Source organism: Saccostrea cucullata, unplaced genomic scaffold, assembly GCF_032062105.1.
Source record: "Saccostrea cucullata isolate Sc308-1 unplaced genomic scaffold, CSIRO_AGI_Scuc_v1 ctg2100, whole genome shotgun sequence".
NCBI lineage: Eukaryota > Metazoa > Mollusca > Bivalvia > Ostreida > Ostreidae > Saccostrea > Saccostrea cuccullata.
This window is the reverse complement of record NW_026922775.1, coordinates 467-17952: the sequence shown is the minus strand read 5'-3', so window position 1 is coordinate 17952 and position 17486 is coordinate 467. Positions and strand designations below refer to the sequence as shown.

The window sequence follows — 17486 nt, the reverse complement described above, 5'->3', positions numbered from 1 at the left end:
TGCTTTGTTGGTCGAGAGAGCCCTTCTTGTAATTTTTTTTTAGTTTTCCGTCTAAGACATTATTGCTACCCCGAGAAGTTCTCTGTCACTCATTATGTCAAACTGACGTCCAATGTCGTGGACATGGCGATTAATTGCTGATCTTATGCTCTTATATGTATTACTGTGATATTCTGTTGCTTGTTCTTTTGTCATAGATTGTGATCTTTTTTCATTGGGTTTAGGTGTAGCCTCTGCATAAAATTTTTCAAATTTTATTCAGCTCAGTAGCAGAAATTTTGTGAAATTCAGTTGGCAGTCCCAAAGCTTCAACACTCCATTCTACAAAAAAGGAGGACCTTTTTTTTTTTATCAAATTATCAAGTCATATTTCATATGAATCCAGATAGCTTAATGGTAAAGCAATCATGCAATTTGTGTGGTGAATTTGGGTTCAAGTCCCAATCTGGATATTAAAAATGTTGATGACTTGATATAATTTACATTTATAAAAGTTAAAACATGCATTTACCTTGAAACAAATTTACTCCCCACTTTGTATTAAACTTTGTAGGTTTTGACTGCCTTCTTTCTCTCAATTCCTGCAGCTCTGTTTCATTAACAGTTTTGAATCTATTTTTTTCCTGCAGTCTAAGTCTGGGTCTTTAAGCATGATTTCCTCTGTTTTTATAGGATTTAAAACCATTTCCATCTCTTCCTCAGCCTCCTTTCTAGATGTTGTTGTATCAAGTTCCCCATCAAAGATTTGAAGAAGGGTTTCCAAATCAATTTCTTCCATTTCAACATTTTCTCCTACCCCAGCATGTCAAAATCTGCCATTGTGCAGACGACAACACATCACAACTCATATAGTTCCATCTTATTAGTGCCTTGACTATTTATTTACATAATAATTGTGTAATTTACTATAGAATGGCACCAAAAAAAAATCTTAAAGAATTTCTTTAAAGATATTTTTTATTTTTTTTAAAAATGATTAACATTTTACTATAAACTCTAATGTAAACAGGAAGTTATGGTAAAAAGTAGTTCCGGCTCACTGTTGCCAAGGGGGCGTGGCTCTATACCTACATTTTCTATACTGTATAAAACATATTCATGTGATTGTTTAGTCCAATCAAATTACACTATTTAGACTAAATCAAATTATAGTGACTTAAAAAAAACATTAACACGAGCCTCTGATTTACCATGGGTAGGATCAGGTGCTTAGAAAGTATAACCATCCCTTGTTGACCAGTAACACCCACATTGAGCTCTACATGCATGCACTGATCAAGTAATCAGATCGAGCATTCCGTAGTCAAATAAAAACAAATCCCTTCTATACATCAGCTAAATTACGACCATGTGATTGATTATAATAGTACAAAGTCCTTATAACGACCTTATTTTTTTTAATAGAATTCTGAAGTAGTAGTTGAAATCCCTGTAACATCAGGTTATCTTTAATTAGCCTGCTTTGGTTTTTAAAAAAGATCGTTCTACGAATATGCTTTTCATTAAGTATCGAATAAGTTTGAGTTATAAACACAATATGCTGGTTAAAGCGGAATATTTAACATAAATAAGGAAAATCGACAATAAAAATGATGACAACTTGATAATCATATAATTTTAGTGTTGGTTGGTCCGGTTTATCATTTGTCAGTAAAACATAGTTGAATAAGATGTGGCAGACCTTGGGATCTCTTTTGTATTGAATATCACTGGGATATATGGAGCCCACATATAAATGGAAATAACTATTGTTAATGATAAAAGCAAAGTGAAGTTTGTCCTTCTGATGAGACCCTAAAGACCGGGACCTCGTGTCACAGCTGGCGATGACACGTCAAAGAACCCTCACAGCTCAAAAATTTGTAGAACGAGTAAAGGTCTATATTTGAAGTTCTTGAGCGGTTAATGTTCAATTTCCTATATGAGTTAAATATTCTTGAATGGGACGTCAAACAAAATACAACCAATCAATCAAATTATTCCTCGAGGAGTACAATATGACATACATTTGTGTCATTTTCAAATTAAATATGAAGTTAAGAGGAGGAAATGATTAAAGATAAGATTAAGAATGAATACATAAATTTAAAAAGTAAATTTACAAAACAATGATACTTCATTTAAACTTGAAATGTTATCTTTAGACCTTAGAAAGTAACACATAACTTTTAAAACATCCCCCCTTCCGACCATTCAATTAAAACGTGCTAGTCTGCCATGTACAACATAAGCAGCCCGAATTCTACCATGCATTAAGCTTATTAATGTCTTAATCTGAGCGAAAAAAAATATTCTTGTCCTTTTTTAAATGCCTGTTTTACAGGTACTGCGGTCGAATTTTCTCTAACTTGGCGTAGTGTAGTAACCCTTGGACTTCCGGTCAAGGAACTGTCATTCATGCTTTTGAAACACGTGAGCCCGAAAAGTCGTTATGTAGTGTATATTTGCATCTGTAGCTTTTCTTTATTTTGAAAATTTCCAACATTAGCAGTTAAAATGTGTGCTTTCAGTTACTTTGAGGAAATACAGGCATCACATCCGGAAGAGAAAGAAGGATAATTTTTCCGGACTTTTAGTACAAGACTTATGATTAACAGATACAAAACCTTGAAAACCCAAAATATTGACAATAATTTTATTAAAAATGCTATTTTTTAATTTCTGTTCAGGGGGCTAAAAATCAACTTCCGGTCATGGAATGAAAACCATTCAACCGTTAAATAACTGATTTGGCAAAGTAAAAGATGTCCTAACTTTTTTGGTACATAGTTATATCCCGTATATAATTTTCACCCCTAAAATTAGGGTGTTGCGTTTCTATTGACGGTGAGTATAGTAACATAACAAACGTAGAGTCCTTTAATTTGCGCTTCCGTATGCATAAGTATCATCTTTCATGGAAACATAAACATATCGTACAATTTATGAAGTATGTACAAGTTTTGTGTTATATATTTGCCTACTTATCAGTCATTTCAGCATAAATAAGTAGTCAAGCGACATAAACAAGTTGCATAGATTGGGCAGAAATATGCCATCATAGAATTGACATACAAACTTTTTATGTTAACTTATTATTTTTTCAGCTTGAATTTAAATGTTCCCAAAACACGTTTAAGGAAACAAAAGAATAATTCCCCCCTTTTAATTTTTTTTGTAGACAGGAAAAGAGATATGTTTTGCAAACTTAAAGCTGCATACATGAATAATTGTTTCATCGCATGGACATTTTGTTTTCTTTGCACTAAAAACACGCACTATGACGTATTTATAATCGCGTGTGAACAAAGTTCATTTTCTTAAAAAGATGTATCAACAAAGATTTCTTTCAGCGGGTGAGGGGAAAATACTAATTCAAATAATATTTTAATTAGTCAAAAAGACTTGTGTGCTTCTTTTTTCCAAACTGGAACAACCAATTGCTTGACGACAACTATTCACAATAAAGGTTTGTTTGATAATATTGAAGTCATTGACATTAAAGTATCAGTATGCTTGGAGGATCGAAAAGTATCCATCTTCAAAACAGATTTTCCATCTAAATTTTCTGTGAAACGTTGACCAAACATTGAACAGGTATTGTGCCCTCTGCTAAAGGACCGATCTTTACGTTCCATAGTGAATTTGAACACGAAACTTAAAGACCTATGTGACTCTACAGTGCAGACGTTCTAACCACTGCCCAAAGCGGAAGAACCTTGCATAAGTAAATGAAAAACAAGAATCACTCGCTTCTTCACTTGATATGTTTCTTTTTCACTCTTTTCAGAATGGGCCAATTTTTTTTAAGTTGTCAACAACACAATACCCATACCGCTAATGCATGTGATTATTTCATTAGAATTGTTTTGTCTGATAACGAGGGAAGAAAGACAACACAAGAAATCCGTGCTGGAGATTATGTCATTATCCCTACAGTGCATGCTTACGTTACTGTTAGTGTCTTTCTCGAGAGGGAAATGGAGGGCTTCGACAAAAATCCTGTTGCCAGTTGTACGCATAAATCTGATAAAAGTTTTATAGTAAAGGGTCACCGTGGTGGTCATGTGATAATTAGTAAAACAAAATATGGGAAAATTTGGGTTGAAGATAACACCTAGACAATATGATAGAACTTTAATTTTTCATAATGCAAATGAGACTAGTATTTATCAGATTATTTTTAGCTTGTATTTTCAAAGTGGCATTTTTTAACAGAATATAACAAGAAAATTTATCCGCTCCTATTTGTTTAACAAGAAATATTTTGAATTATATATTTTTGTGCGACAGGAATTCATTATGTATTTTAAATATTGAATTTTCATGTTCTATTTTCGATGAGATACTAACAGCGCTAAAAGAAACCAGAATATTACAGAATCAATTCCTAGCACTGCACAGCGTAATGACGCTTTCATTGGCATCAAACTGTATCAAAATTAAAGAAATAAATTGATTTTTTTAATTTTTAAACTTCATGTACGATGCAAAGCATGCATTTGAGTATTGTGCCTGGAAATTATTTTTCAGTTGAACCGAGTTTAATTTTCTCCGATAAAATCTGTGAGACGAGAATTAATTAATCTGTATTTTTTTTAATTTTGCTACAGTGTGTATTTATCAGAATATGTATACTTATTATTTGAGATGGCAATTTATATTCCGTTAACCGAGTACTTGGTCGGAACACTGGTAACCGGTTTAAAAAAGTCGGAATGTAGATGTAAATGTCGATACAATATATTCTGGTGACCTTGAGATAAAAGATACGACAGAGTCTGAGACATCTGTTTCATATTTGGATATTTTACTTGATGGTAATCTAACTAACAAATTCTATGATGAACGTAATGACTTCAAGTTTACAACGTCAACTTCCACTACTTATGCAGCATTACACCTTCATCACCTGCATACGGAGTTTATATAACTCTGTTGATTCGGCAATAATGCAAGAGCTTGCTCTACGTATGGACAATTTCTAAAACGAGTTAAATTGTTGACAAACAAGTTGATGAAACAAGAATATCAGCAGTTTTGTTTAAAGTCATCATCTCGTAAGTTCTATGGTCAATACAATGACCTTCTACGCAAATACAATTTATCATTGAGTCAAATGCTGACTGACTTTTTTTTTACTAATTGTTCGTTCATTATTTATAAACTGAATTGAAGACGGATTTTCCGTTATTTCCTGATCATGACAAGGAGCACACAGCGGGTGTGACCGGTCGGCAGGGGATGCTAACTCTTTCATGGCACCTGATCCCACCTCTGATGTTTTGGAGGTCTGTGTTTGCTTTGCTTTTGACTTTTAATCTTGAACTCTTCGTTATCCCCATATGTTTCAGTAATGAAACCAAAGGTGGGTCAAATCTTATATTTTGATATGCTCGCTAATAAAATGCTATAAAATCAGCTCAAACAAGGAAGTCCACCAAAAAGTTCATTTCTGGACTGATACTTGAACGCTTAAGTACAACTGTGAAACACGAAATAAAACATTGATGTTCTACCGTCATCTCTTCAGTATGGGCCAAGCATGTGGTCAACAAAACACACATATTGCTAACGCCACTAATGACATTATCAAAATTGTGTTGTCTGATAATAACGATAGAAATACGGCACAAGTAATCCACGCCAAAGATTATGTCACTATTCCGACTTGTACATGGTTCTGTTACCGTTAGTGTATATCTTAGGAAAGAAGAGGAAGGCTTTAAAGAAAATGCCGTTGTCAGTTACACAAATAAGTCAAACAGAAATTTTATTGTGAGAGAATATGATGTCGATCATGTCAACATTGTCAGAGCAAAGTATGGATCAGTATGGAAAGAAGATGGTGGCTTACAAAAAACATCACTCAGCATTTCTTTGATTCATAATAGTATTTGAAAAGAACAATTATCATCTTGTTTTATTCATTGTTTATAAATAAATTAATGTGTAAAAATTATTTTTATTTTCAAAAAAAAAATTTCCTTAAACTTTTCTGCAATATCCTATTAAATTTGGCAAGGTAAAGAGAAAAATCACAGGGTTGACCTTCAATTCGGAGGCAGATGTTGCAACCCATGGCCAAAAAATCGTCATCCACGAAATTAATTCCCAACTTTCCTAATATTTTCCTCAAAGCACGAAAATTTGACCTCACGAAAACATGTGATTATACAGTACATGTAACTCTTTTTTGATTCGAGTCTTTCTAAATTTAGCTGCAGAACTGTAGCTCTCTGCTTAAGAAATTTCGGACAGATAAAGAAGAGAGCTAGAGATTCATGCATTATAATCACCTTCGATTTACGCCGCCGATTTTTTGTGGCTCATTTCATGTATCATTTCTTACATTTTATGTTTTCGTCGGCTTTCTAAATGATATCTGATAATGAACCATACATTAACACTCCTTTTCCTAAATGTTTATTTACATTTTAACACTGTTCAACGCTTCAAGAAGGGCCCTTTGTTGAAGTGGACGTAAAACTGGGAATTTTTTAAACCGACATTCCAAATCCATAGAGGACTCAATTTTGGACCGTTGAAAAGTAAATAAAGGATTTTACAATGTATGGATCTGTAGCTTTCTGCTTTATCTGTCTGAATTTTCTCAAGCAGAGAGCTACTGTTCTGCATCTATTCTGAATTTTGACATATTCTCGACACTTTGGACCATTGAGCAGTGGGGATCCCACTGCAAAGGGGGGATCTTTTTTGTGTCAGCAGCTACTGCGACACGGAACTTCGGTTTATTCGGTCTCATCCAAAGGACCGGTCTCTACGTTCAAATCTCGGTGGAGATTCGGCTCGGCTAAATATTAATTTTGGTCATCGAATCTCGAGACAGTCCTTCATCATTCATGTCTTGAAATTTAGCCCCAAAATCTTTTAGTCGACACTGCTATTCTCTTCAATCAGTCATTTAGTCGTTAATTAATTCTCTTTATTTATAAAATCTTGTAAAATTCCAATACTTGATAACAATACTGTCGAGTAATAGAAAAAAGTCTCTCTTCAAATATGACGTCTTCAGCCTTGACATGACGCAATACAAGTGATCCAAAGAATAAATTCACTGGTTTTATAGTTACAAAAGTGTTTAAACAAATAGAAAATTATCGCTATTTTTAACCTTATCGTTAAAGCTAAAAGAAAGTAATTTATTTTAATACTATGTATATAGAATATGAATTTATCTAGTAGCTTTGGAGCTTCACAGGAACAAGGAGTGTATAGAATATTGTTAGAACGATAAGCATGTTCGTGATTCACGTATATGTGCAAGCGCACAGACTAGATTGTTTGAGCTGAAATATGGAATATTAATTGCTTATATAGTGTAGATTTTGATAAGTGCTGGGGGCTGATTCTGGTCTGCCAGACATTATTTTTATCTATAACACATTTTTAGCGATGTTTGAATTTTTTGCCATTGAACGCATTTTCGGCAAAATTTTAAGTACTTCCCAAACAACACAGACTAGCTCCCCGCACGTACATGCCCTTGCATTATCATCATTTCCTACATTCAGCTTAACATTTCTATTTTTATACCAGTCCCGTGACAAATAGCGGAATCATGCGATATAATTGGTACTGTGTACGGCCTTGCATACCCATTATGGATAGCTATATTACATTTTCTACATGTATTCTGTTACTTACTTTGTAATATTTAAAAAAAGAGTAATACATATTAAAACGATTACATTTTCCATTTCGGTTCATAGCTTACCATCTAGGCATGTAGATCACATGTGGTGCTTGGGCATTCTTATTTCACAGATATAATAATTGAGACAAGTCCTTTCTTTGGGTAAATAATATTTTTCTCTTTCACTTAAGTTTATTTTCCCTAAGGGATATGTATCATACTTACAAGTGCACATGTCTTTATTTCACTGTAATTTGCATAATAAAACCCAGTTCATTCGGTTCATTTTGATATTTTTAAATCATAAACATGTTAAGAGAATATGCATTTATTTTTTCTCATTTTCATGCATCCCTAATCGAAAATGGGGGGGGGGGAGGAATTAATATTATTTACTCTGTCCGTCCATATGTCTATCCGTCTACTTGTCTGTCCCTTTGTCTATATGTCCGCAAATACTCTGCTTATTTAAAAAGACCTTTCTTTTGGTAAATATATTAACATATCATACCAATTTACTTGGATTGTGAGTATTCATTGCCATAAGGCCCTCCCTTGAGTATTTTTTTTTTGACTGTTTTACCCAATTTGGATAAGAATTAACCTTTAAAAATATCAAGCTTTATTTCAAATTTATCATGTTTATTTTGAGTCTGAAAATACGTTAAGCAGATTCCAGCACAGGTCAAAATTTCACAAAGTTCTTACCTTTATGGAGTAAATAATGTCTATGGACATTGCACCAATGGAGAAAAATTCTATATTTTCAAATATAAAACTGTTGCATCTTAATATCATATTGTAAACCAACTTTTATTCGCGTCATCTTTTATTCGCAATTCGTCAGTTTGAAATCAATCCGCGACGATTAATTTTCACGAAAAAGGAAACATTTTCTACAAAACAAAGCAAAATAATTGGTTCGCGACGATTAAAATTCGCGACTAAATGTACTGTAAGTGGCGAAACTAGCGAATATTTCTCGCACTGGAATAAAAGTTGGTTTACAGTATTCCGATTTATGCCTGATGCCTTTGCTTTATTTTTAAAAGTAATCAAATTTTGAAGATCGGCATTCCTTATCAAGAAAGGAAAAAAGATGACATCGATAAACATCGCGGAGCAGCAGTAACTAATACAATTTTGACTTGTACTCTGGACTCTGAAAATGCTGGAGGAAAAGGAAATATGTCAAAAGCGAACCATGTATGTGTGTTCACACGGTACAGGATCTGGAGATATTTAAATGACAGAAATTTTGTACAGGCGAGGACGATCTGTACGGAAACTGATTATCTGAAAAAAAAAATTCAAAACTTTTAAAATTTATTAGGGTTATGATGAGAGTTTGGCGCTTCACATTTACTGGTCTTGTGAAAGCACGTTTACGATATCGAAAATGTAATACTAACAAAGAAAATTGTGCCACTGGAAAAAATGTTAGGAAAAATATAAAATTAATTTTCAAGAGACAAATAAACGTTTTGGTAAGTGCACTCGTATAATATTGAGCCATACCGTTTGAGAGTATTGTAGAGAACGGCATGACGCTATGTTTTTGATGTTTCAATGTTGTTGAGTTTGCTCCGTGGTTACCAATGTTGATTTTAAGATTAATTAACGTGATTACCATAAAATCACATGAATGAAACATCACACATCAACAAAATAAATATTTCATTTCAAGATAGTACAACGAATAAATCGTGCAAATTAATACGCAAAACATATTTTGTGATCATCTTGCACTTACATGGTAAAATATTTGCAATTTTAAAAATCTATATAAGTAATTCATAATTTTTTTTATTACTTTTTAAGATTTTTGTACTGATCGGTTGGAAGTACCGTGTAATTTATCAAATTAAGGAAAAGGTTGGTTTTTTTTTGTTTGTTTTTTTTTTGGTAAATTTTGAGAGTTTGGTCAAAATATGAGATTTTCAGGCCAAAAAGGAGGTGTGTAAAATTTGTTTTGATTTCGCAAATTTATTTAAATACGGTTTCTTGCCAAAATTTGGTGTGTATGTGTGTTAAGTTCGTTCTGAAAATATACATGGAAACCTATGTTTGATATTCCTGGCATGTCATAACGGAAAATAAAGTTCCAAGATAAAAAGAGTCACAAATGTATGCATTTGAAAGAAAATTTTTCATATTTACTTCCTTCAAAAGGAATGCTAGCGGTCCCCCATGCATCTCATACCAAAATTTGCGAGAATTTTGAACAATTTTGAAACTGAATTAGAAAAAAGAAAATTGAGGGTAATGCTATCAAAATCCAAATACCTTCTCTGAGTGTAAATCCTTAAATCAAAACCCAATTATCGCAGACGCTCAAACGCGGCAAAATGACATTAATTTTGCCATTTAAATCAATTTGATGTTAAAACTATGATATTTTCCAAAACGAATTTCATTCGTCATAACTTTTTTTGAATTCGGTAATTATATTAGACAAAATTCGATACGATGGATTATTTAAAAAAACAACAACGAATGAATTCGTATACGTATGAACAAATTCGATCATTCATTACATCGAATTTAGAGTATCCGACCCATATTTTAGCCTCAGATTCAATGGAATTAAATGCAATAAATATATATATGGGTTGAATATTCAGTATATTTACATACTTTTCATGTTTAAGCATCAGATTGTTAGCCCAGAATGTGTCCTAATTTATGATCTTGTATTGTCCTTGAAGAGATATCTCCCTTTAATTTTACTCAATATAAATTAGTCATAAAAATTTATCTGGTGAAAATGTTTTCTTTCTTATGACCAAATGCAACTTTCCACCACAGAATTGATCGACATTCTTGCGTGATAATTTGCATGAACGTTAACGCCTTCAAGCAAGCCAATCGATTGATCATCCTCATGGAACGAAAAAATGCAAAATATTTTGACAGTTATTCCTTATATTTACCTGCTCTTGATTCCGCAAATCCACGTGCTCTAAGCCCCGCTTCTGTCTCGATTTGTACTGACCCGCATGTGATTTTTTTAACTGCGCCTTTAGATGAACCAGTAGATTCATTCAGAAATGAACTATTTTTACGTTTTGTAATTTTCTCTCGAACAAAGATATTTGAATTACAATTACTGCTTAGGTAAAACATTTTTAAAAATATCTCTTGGTAAATCATTTCCTACTCTAAAAAGCCATTTCCTAACCTAAAACGCTTTGAAACAATAACAGATTAATACTACATACACGAATGATATTTAAGGTTAAAAATGTATGTCCTAATATGGGACAGGTACACTGTATCTTAAAAAGGATTTTTTAGGTTCTGAATGGTTTTCTCTACAAGTAACTTAATTATAAATATTAACTTATAGTTCGTCCATATTACTGCGTAAATTTTAAAGCAAAGGGAAATAATAAGACTGATATTTGATCTATTGATAAATGGATTTTATAAAATTTTGTACATATTAAAAGAAATCCGTAGCCTCCGATAAAGAAAAAAAAATAAATTCGGAAGTTTTTCTTTCAAATGGATAATAAAAGGCGACATTCAATAATTCTGTAAAGACGCATATACTGCAGTCTCATGTACAAGGGTATATCTATAAAATCAGGAAGTTTTTTTTTTATTGAAATCCAGAATACTCAGGTTACAGTGTTTGTAAACTAAATAAGAGATTTGAGTGTTTTTAAAATTGTTGAGTTTTTTATGATTTTTTTTTTAGATCACCTTAGCTGAAATCTCAAGTTAGCGTTTCTGATCACATTGATCACAGTACGTCTGTCTGTCTGTCCAAATAGTATAAATGATTTATATAAAAGAATATATAGTGAAAAACTTGAAATATCTTCTGCTCAAAAACAACATACCCGTCTTTAGTCCTATTGATATGGAAGCATCCTCAGGTAGTGTAGGTTAAAGTTTGTTCAGTAATGATTCCAGGGGGTGAGTTGGGCTAACATGTTGGGGGATTAAAGTTTTTACATAGGAAAGTATAGAAAAAAAAACTTTTTCTCGGAAACAGCAAAACCATGATAAGTCGTATTCATATGGAATCCTCCTCAGTTAGCGTGGATTCTTCTAGTGTTCAAATGATGATCCCTGAGGATAGGGAGGGGTCATAATGAGGATCACGTTTATACAAAGGAATATATGCGAAAAATACATCGTAAAAATCGTCTGCTTAAGAACAGCATATCCATTGAATATATGATGTGGAAGCATCCTCAGATAGTTTTTCACCCCCTCCAACACGTAAACTTTGCAATACTAAATTGAGATGTGTTTTTCCTAGTCATTTTGCTCAGGTGAACAATGTGGCCCATGAACCTCTTTTTGTTATTTGATATTGTAATTGCGTCTTTCTTAATACGTATTTCAAAATAATCAGTTTAGGTCAGGGAAATCTTAACAGTAACTAACTTTGTTTTTCATATTCAAACAATTGCCTTTCTTGATAAATCCGTTAAATGAAAGTGACTTTGAAAAATGCGTTGTTATTTAAAATATGAACAGTATGTACAATGTAAATTACGTGTCAATCTTACTATATATATATATAGCTTTACGGCTTTTAATAATTTCACTATTCATCCTTTGACATCCTTAAGGGTAAAATGGATACAACGATCTATGTCGTTGTTATTTCCACAATATGCATTTCTCCCTTGGTTAGATCGCAAATCATTAACGAAGAGGATTGTAAACAAAAGAAATATTATGAAGCACAACAGATTCGGACGTATGATAAAATCTGGAAAATGATGGAATCTCGATTATCTGTTTTTGAAAGCAAAATGAAAGAGGATTTCGAAAAGTTTCAAAACCACGTTCAGGATTCTTTAGATCAACAGGCATCACAACTTCAAAGTTTTGATGAGCAACGCCAATCTATGTTCTCTGAAACAAATAATATTTCAACGACAATAAAAGACATTGAATTATCCATAACGTTGTTCACAGACGATTGGCAGAAGCAACACTATTCGATGGAAAATGAAATGAATAATCTATCAACAAAATTACAAGACATCAGATTACTGTATAGGGGATTAATTTCACGGGTTGTAATTTTCACGTTTTTCTCTCATCTGACACGATCGCGGTTTCTTGAATTCGCGGAATTTGGTATGTAATAAATGTTACTTCCCTTGTCTGCATTTAATCCATACCATAGCTACATGTGAACGACATTAATCAGCGTTTTGTCTTTATTTCACGAACAACAGGGTAAGTTATTATAAAATAGTTAGATTTTATAAATAATTAATTAACACAAGTGCAGTTATTGATAGTTCCTAAACGTTAAATGACTTTCCTATATACTATTACGATGAGTGCATGTGCACCCGAGATCTTCCATACAACGCGGCGAAAAACCACTGGACGGAAATAAAACTTTTTATGTAGTTCTACGAAATAATATTCTTCCACACTTCCTTCGTCAGTAAGTTCGATATTTGAATGATTTTTTTAAACCAAAATGCCGATAAAAACTACAAGAACTAATATGCGTGAGAATGCAGGTAACAAATACACGTGGTAACATTAGTTACGCACGGGTAATCAAACCCCATGACCCACGTGTTTTGATTGATGAAACATGCAGCGTTGGCTATTAAAACAGCTATTGAACAAACACAAATTATCTGCCGATTTGAATTAAAGTAAAGCGTGATAATTAAAATTAATTGAATGACAGTACTACTCGCAATTACTGAAATGTCCATGGACTGCACGTATACCTATATAAATCTATCGTGGTCTATTCTCAAATTTCCAAAAAAAAAGAACATATAGATTATTGAAAATTTATTCACTGTTTCTAGAATTCACGGATTTGTTAACACCGTGAATATAGCGAATATTAACACCGCGAGTTATTTTCCCCCTATACAGTATCCCAAATTTCCCAAACAGACGTTTGGCAGAAGCAACATAATTTAGTGAACATAGAAGTGAAAAATATTTCAACGAGAGTTCAACAGATTGAACTATATCTTCCATCTGTCGCAACCGTTTGGCAGGAACAAAGTACTGCAATGAAAGGTCATATCAATGATATTTCAAAAAAAGTTCGAAATATGGAAATAACTCATATTGCTGATATTGGCCTTTGGAAGAAACGATTCATTTTAATGGATAGTGATATTGATAATATTTCAGCAAGAATTCAAGACACTGAATCATTTTTCACTTCTGCAATTGATATTGCTCAAAGTAATTCGCAAAAAAACATATTAGAACTGAAGGATAACATTACAAGCCTAAAAACAGACGTAGAAGAAATAGAAAACAGTCTCAACAAAAGCGACTATATGCTTTTTGAAATAGCTAAAAATATTTCTAGGAATTATGAGTCTGTCAATCATTTATTTAAGGATTTAACGTTGTTAGGATCACAAGTTAATGCAACAATCCAGAACATTGAAAGTAAATTGACATTGAAATTTGAAAGAGAGACAAATGATACGGATAACTCTTTATCGAGTTTGCGAATTTCACTACATTCAGTACAGGACGAATGTAAAACAAAAATGAAAAATTTTAAAACCAGACTAGATGAATCAAATAATAATGCTGATGAGCTGAAAAATAATTTATCAATGATTAGAAATAATTTACAAATGTCAGTGGCAGAGGTACAAAGGTATTGCTTGAAGAAAATCAATTCAACGAAAACAAGCATTACTCAAGTTACGCAAGGATTATCATCACTAAATACGACACTATTAGTAAATATGAGAAACACAGAAAAAAGTCTGAACATTTTAAGTTTAACTCTTGATTCAGTTGAAGACGGGCAGAGAAATTGTTCGATGATGATTAATTCAACAAACACTCACGTTTCTCAAGTTTCTCGGAATTTATCTGCGCTTAGCGCGACATTTTCAAAGAAATTTATGGACACAGAAAACAGTCTGAAATCGTTAAATTCGACCATTAATTCAGTGTCAGAAGAACAAGGGACTTGTTCGAGGACAACCAATTCAACAAAAACATATATTGCTCAAGTTGTCGAGAATATTTCGAAGAATAGTGATTTATTAAATCAAATGTTTTCCAATATATCTATGATGGAATCAAATTTTGAGAACACTTTTCACAACACCGAAAGCACGTTGGCATTGAAAGTTGAAGGTGGAATAAATGAAACTAAAGATGCATTATTGAGCATGCAAATAAAATCCCATTCTTTTCACGAAGAATACAAAGCAAAGATGAAAAATGTTGAGATCAGATTAAATGAATCAAATGACAAAGTTGATTCGCTAACACAGAAATTATCAATTATGCGAGATAATTTCCAATCGTCAGTTGCAGAAGGACAAAGAAATTGCACTTTCAAAATTAATTCTACAAAGACATATATTTCTCAACTCTCTCAGAACTTGTATGCACTGAACATGACACTTTCTGCGAAAGTAACAAACACTGAAAACACTCTGAACTCTTTAAGTTCAACCTTAACCTCTGTGGCAGAAAGACAGAGAGATGTTCAAAGGACAATTGAATCTACAGAAATATATATTGATAAAGTTTCACAAACTTTATCGGCGCTCAACACAACACTTTCAATGAAAGTGATAAAGAACAAAAATATTCTAAACTCTTTGAATTCAACCCTTAATTTGGTGGCAGAAGGTCAAAGAAATTGTACTTTATCCGTCACAACTACAAAAGGAAATATTGTACAACTTTCGCAAAGTTTATATGTACTTAACATAACATTTTCGATGGAAGTGACAAACGCCAAAAACAGTCTAAACTCGTTTAATTCAACGCTTTATTCAGTGGCGGAAGCTCAAATGAACTGTTCGAGGACAATTGAAACAATAAAAACACATATTGCTAAAGTTTCACAAAATCTAACTGCGCTTAATACGACACTTTCAGTGAAAGTAACTAACAATGAAAACATACTAAGCTATTTTAGTTCAACCCTTAATTCAGTGGCAGAAAGACAAAGTAATTGTTTTAGGATTATTAATGCAACCAAAACATACATTGATCAAGTTTCTCAACATCTATCCGTACTAAATATTTCCTATTCAGTGAATGCAAAAGACACAAGAAACCGTATTAACTCGCTAAGTTCAGCCATTACTTCAGTGACAGAAAGTCAGAGAAATTTAAATAGAACAACCACTGCTTCAAAATCATACACTGAACAAGTGTCGCAAAGATTATCCGCCATTAACATAACTCTTTCGGTGAAAGTGTTTAACACAGAAAACAGTCTTAACTCGTTAATTTTTACCATAAATTCAGTCCAACAGGAGATAAATTCTTTATCAAGGGATGTGTTAAAAAACATATCTAAGAATATATCAAGTTTTCAGAACTCAGTTCAATCTCTCACCAATTCCGACTCGCGTCAAAATGTACAACTTGCCAACCTTTCGTCGCAACATGAGTCCATTTCTTCCTCGATTGCTCGATTGACGGGCATTATACAAAGTCTTGGTTTGTACTAAATTTTAGTCTAAAAATCCATCTTTTATAACAATAAGCAGTAATTTCAATGACAAGGAACAATATAGAATTCATGATTATGTCGTAAAGCTCTCATTTACGTATATTGCATTTTCTCCAGTACATTCAACTCAAACTAGCACTACAATTAGTACTACTGCTGGGCCTGTAGTGGGAATGGTCCGATTAGTGAATGGCGGAGTTGGTTACGGTAGAGTAGAAGTGTATTTTGGAAGAGAGTGGGGAACAATCTGTGATGACTATTGGGATGACAACGATGCAAAAGTTGTGTGCAGAATGCTGGGTTACAGGTAAAATACATGTACAATTTAATGTTTGTATTATTAACAAATAAAATTTATTTTTCGTTTGAAGTCCCTATTTCTCCCTCTCATTTCTCTCTCTGCATATTTAAAGTTTTTTAACAAGTGTTTATTATCAAAGTTTCTTCAACCCTAAACAAAACTAGTGCTTATTGTAACGTGGACCGTTACAGATGTTCCCCAAACGCTCCCAAACTCCCTTTTGGTGCCATATTCCCTGTAAGCTTCATTAAATAAGACAAACTCTATGCATCTGAGATTTTAACAACATTTACAAAGAAGTGTACAAAAATCATTTAAACTTTAGCATTGCACGCGTGCACATGTGAATGCATTTGCGTCATGACCATATCATACTTGTCTACACAATCTATATTTTTAATACACTGAATATTAAAGTATTTAATCCAAAATTATTTTAAAAATACGCTCATTCAAGTGTATGTTTGATTTTACTCATTTCACGTGCACGCACGTGCATACATGAGCATGGTGACCATACCTTCTTGTAGAAGTCCATTACATCTATCTATGTTCTAAATTCACCCCGTTTTGGTGGAAACTAATTTCACGTGCACGCAGGTGCATACATGGGCATGGTGACCATACCTTCTTGTAGAAGTCCATTACATCTATCTAAGTTGTAAATTCCACCCCGTTTGGGTGAAAACTAAGGGAGTTATAGCTGTTTAAAGTTTCAGCCAATCAGATTGCAGCACATGTACACGCACGTGTATGCATGTGCATGGTGACCATACCTACTTGTAGAAGTCCATTATATCTATTTATGTTCCAAATCCCACCCTGTTTGGTTGAAAACCAAGGGAGTTATAGCTGTTTAAAGTTTCAGCCAATCAGATTGCAGCGCACGTGCATGCACGTGTTTTCATGATTATTGCTTTATTTCGTGTTGTAGGATATCCTAATGCATGGCTATGTTCAAAATTTCAAAGGATTTCGTCTAAAAACAAGAAAGATATTGAGACTTTAGTTGCAGCCAATCAGAGCGCAGTGCACGTGCATGCGCGTGAGATCTTGCTATTTTCACCATGTCGTCATGTCTATACTACTAA

General features: G+C 33.1%; 1 protein-coding gene across 1 annotated transcript; it reads left to right on the top strand.

Moving 5' to 3' along the window:
• Positions 1-13519: 13519 nt before the first annotated feature.
• On the top strand, positions 13520-16401 carry LOC134262421 (uncharacterized; the record flags this gene model as incomplete). The annotated part of the gene is made up of 2 exons (XM_062744813.1): positions 13520-16081; positions 16212-16401. Coding segments are annotated over exons 1-2 (2615 nt in total), but the record flags the coding sequence as incomplete, so codon positions are not given.
• Positions 16402-17486: the final 1085 nt, after the last annotated feature.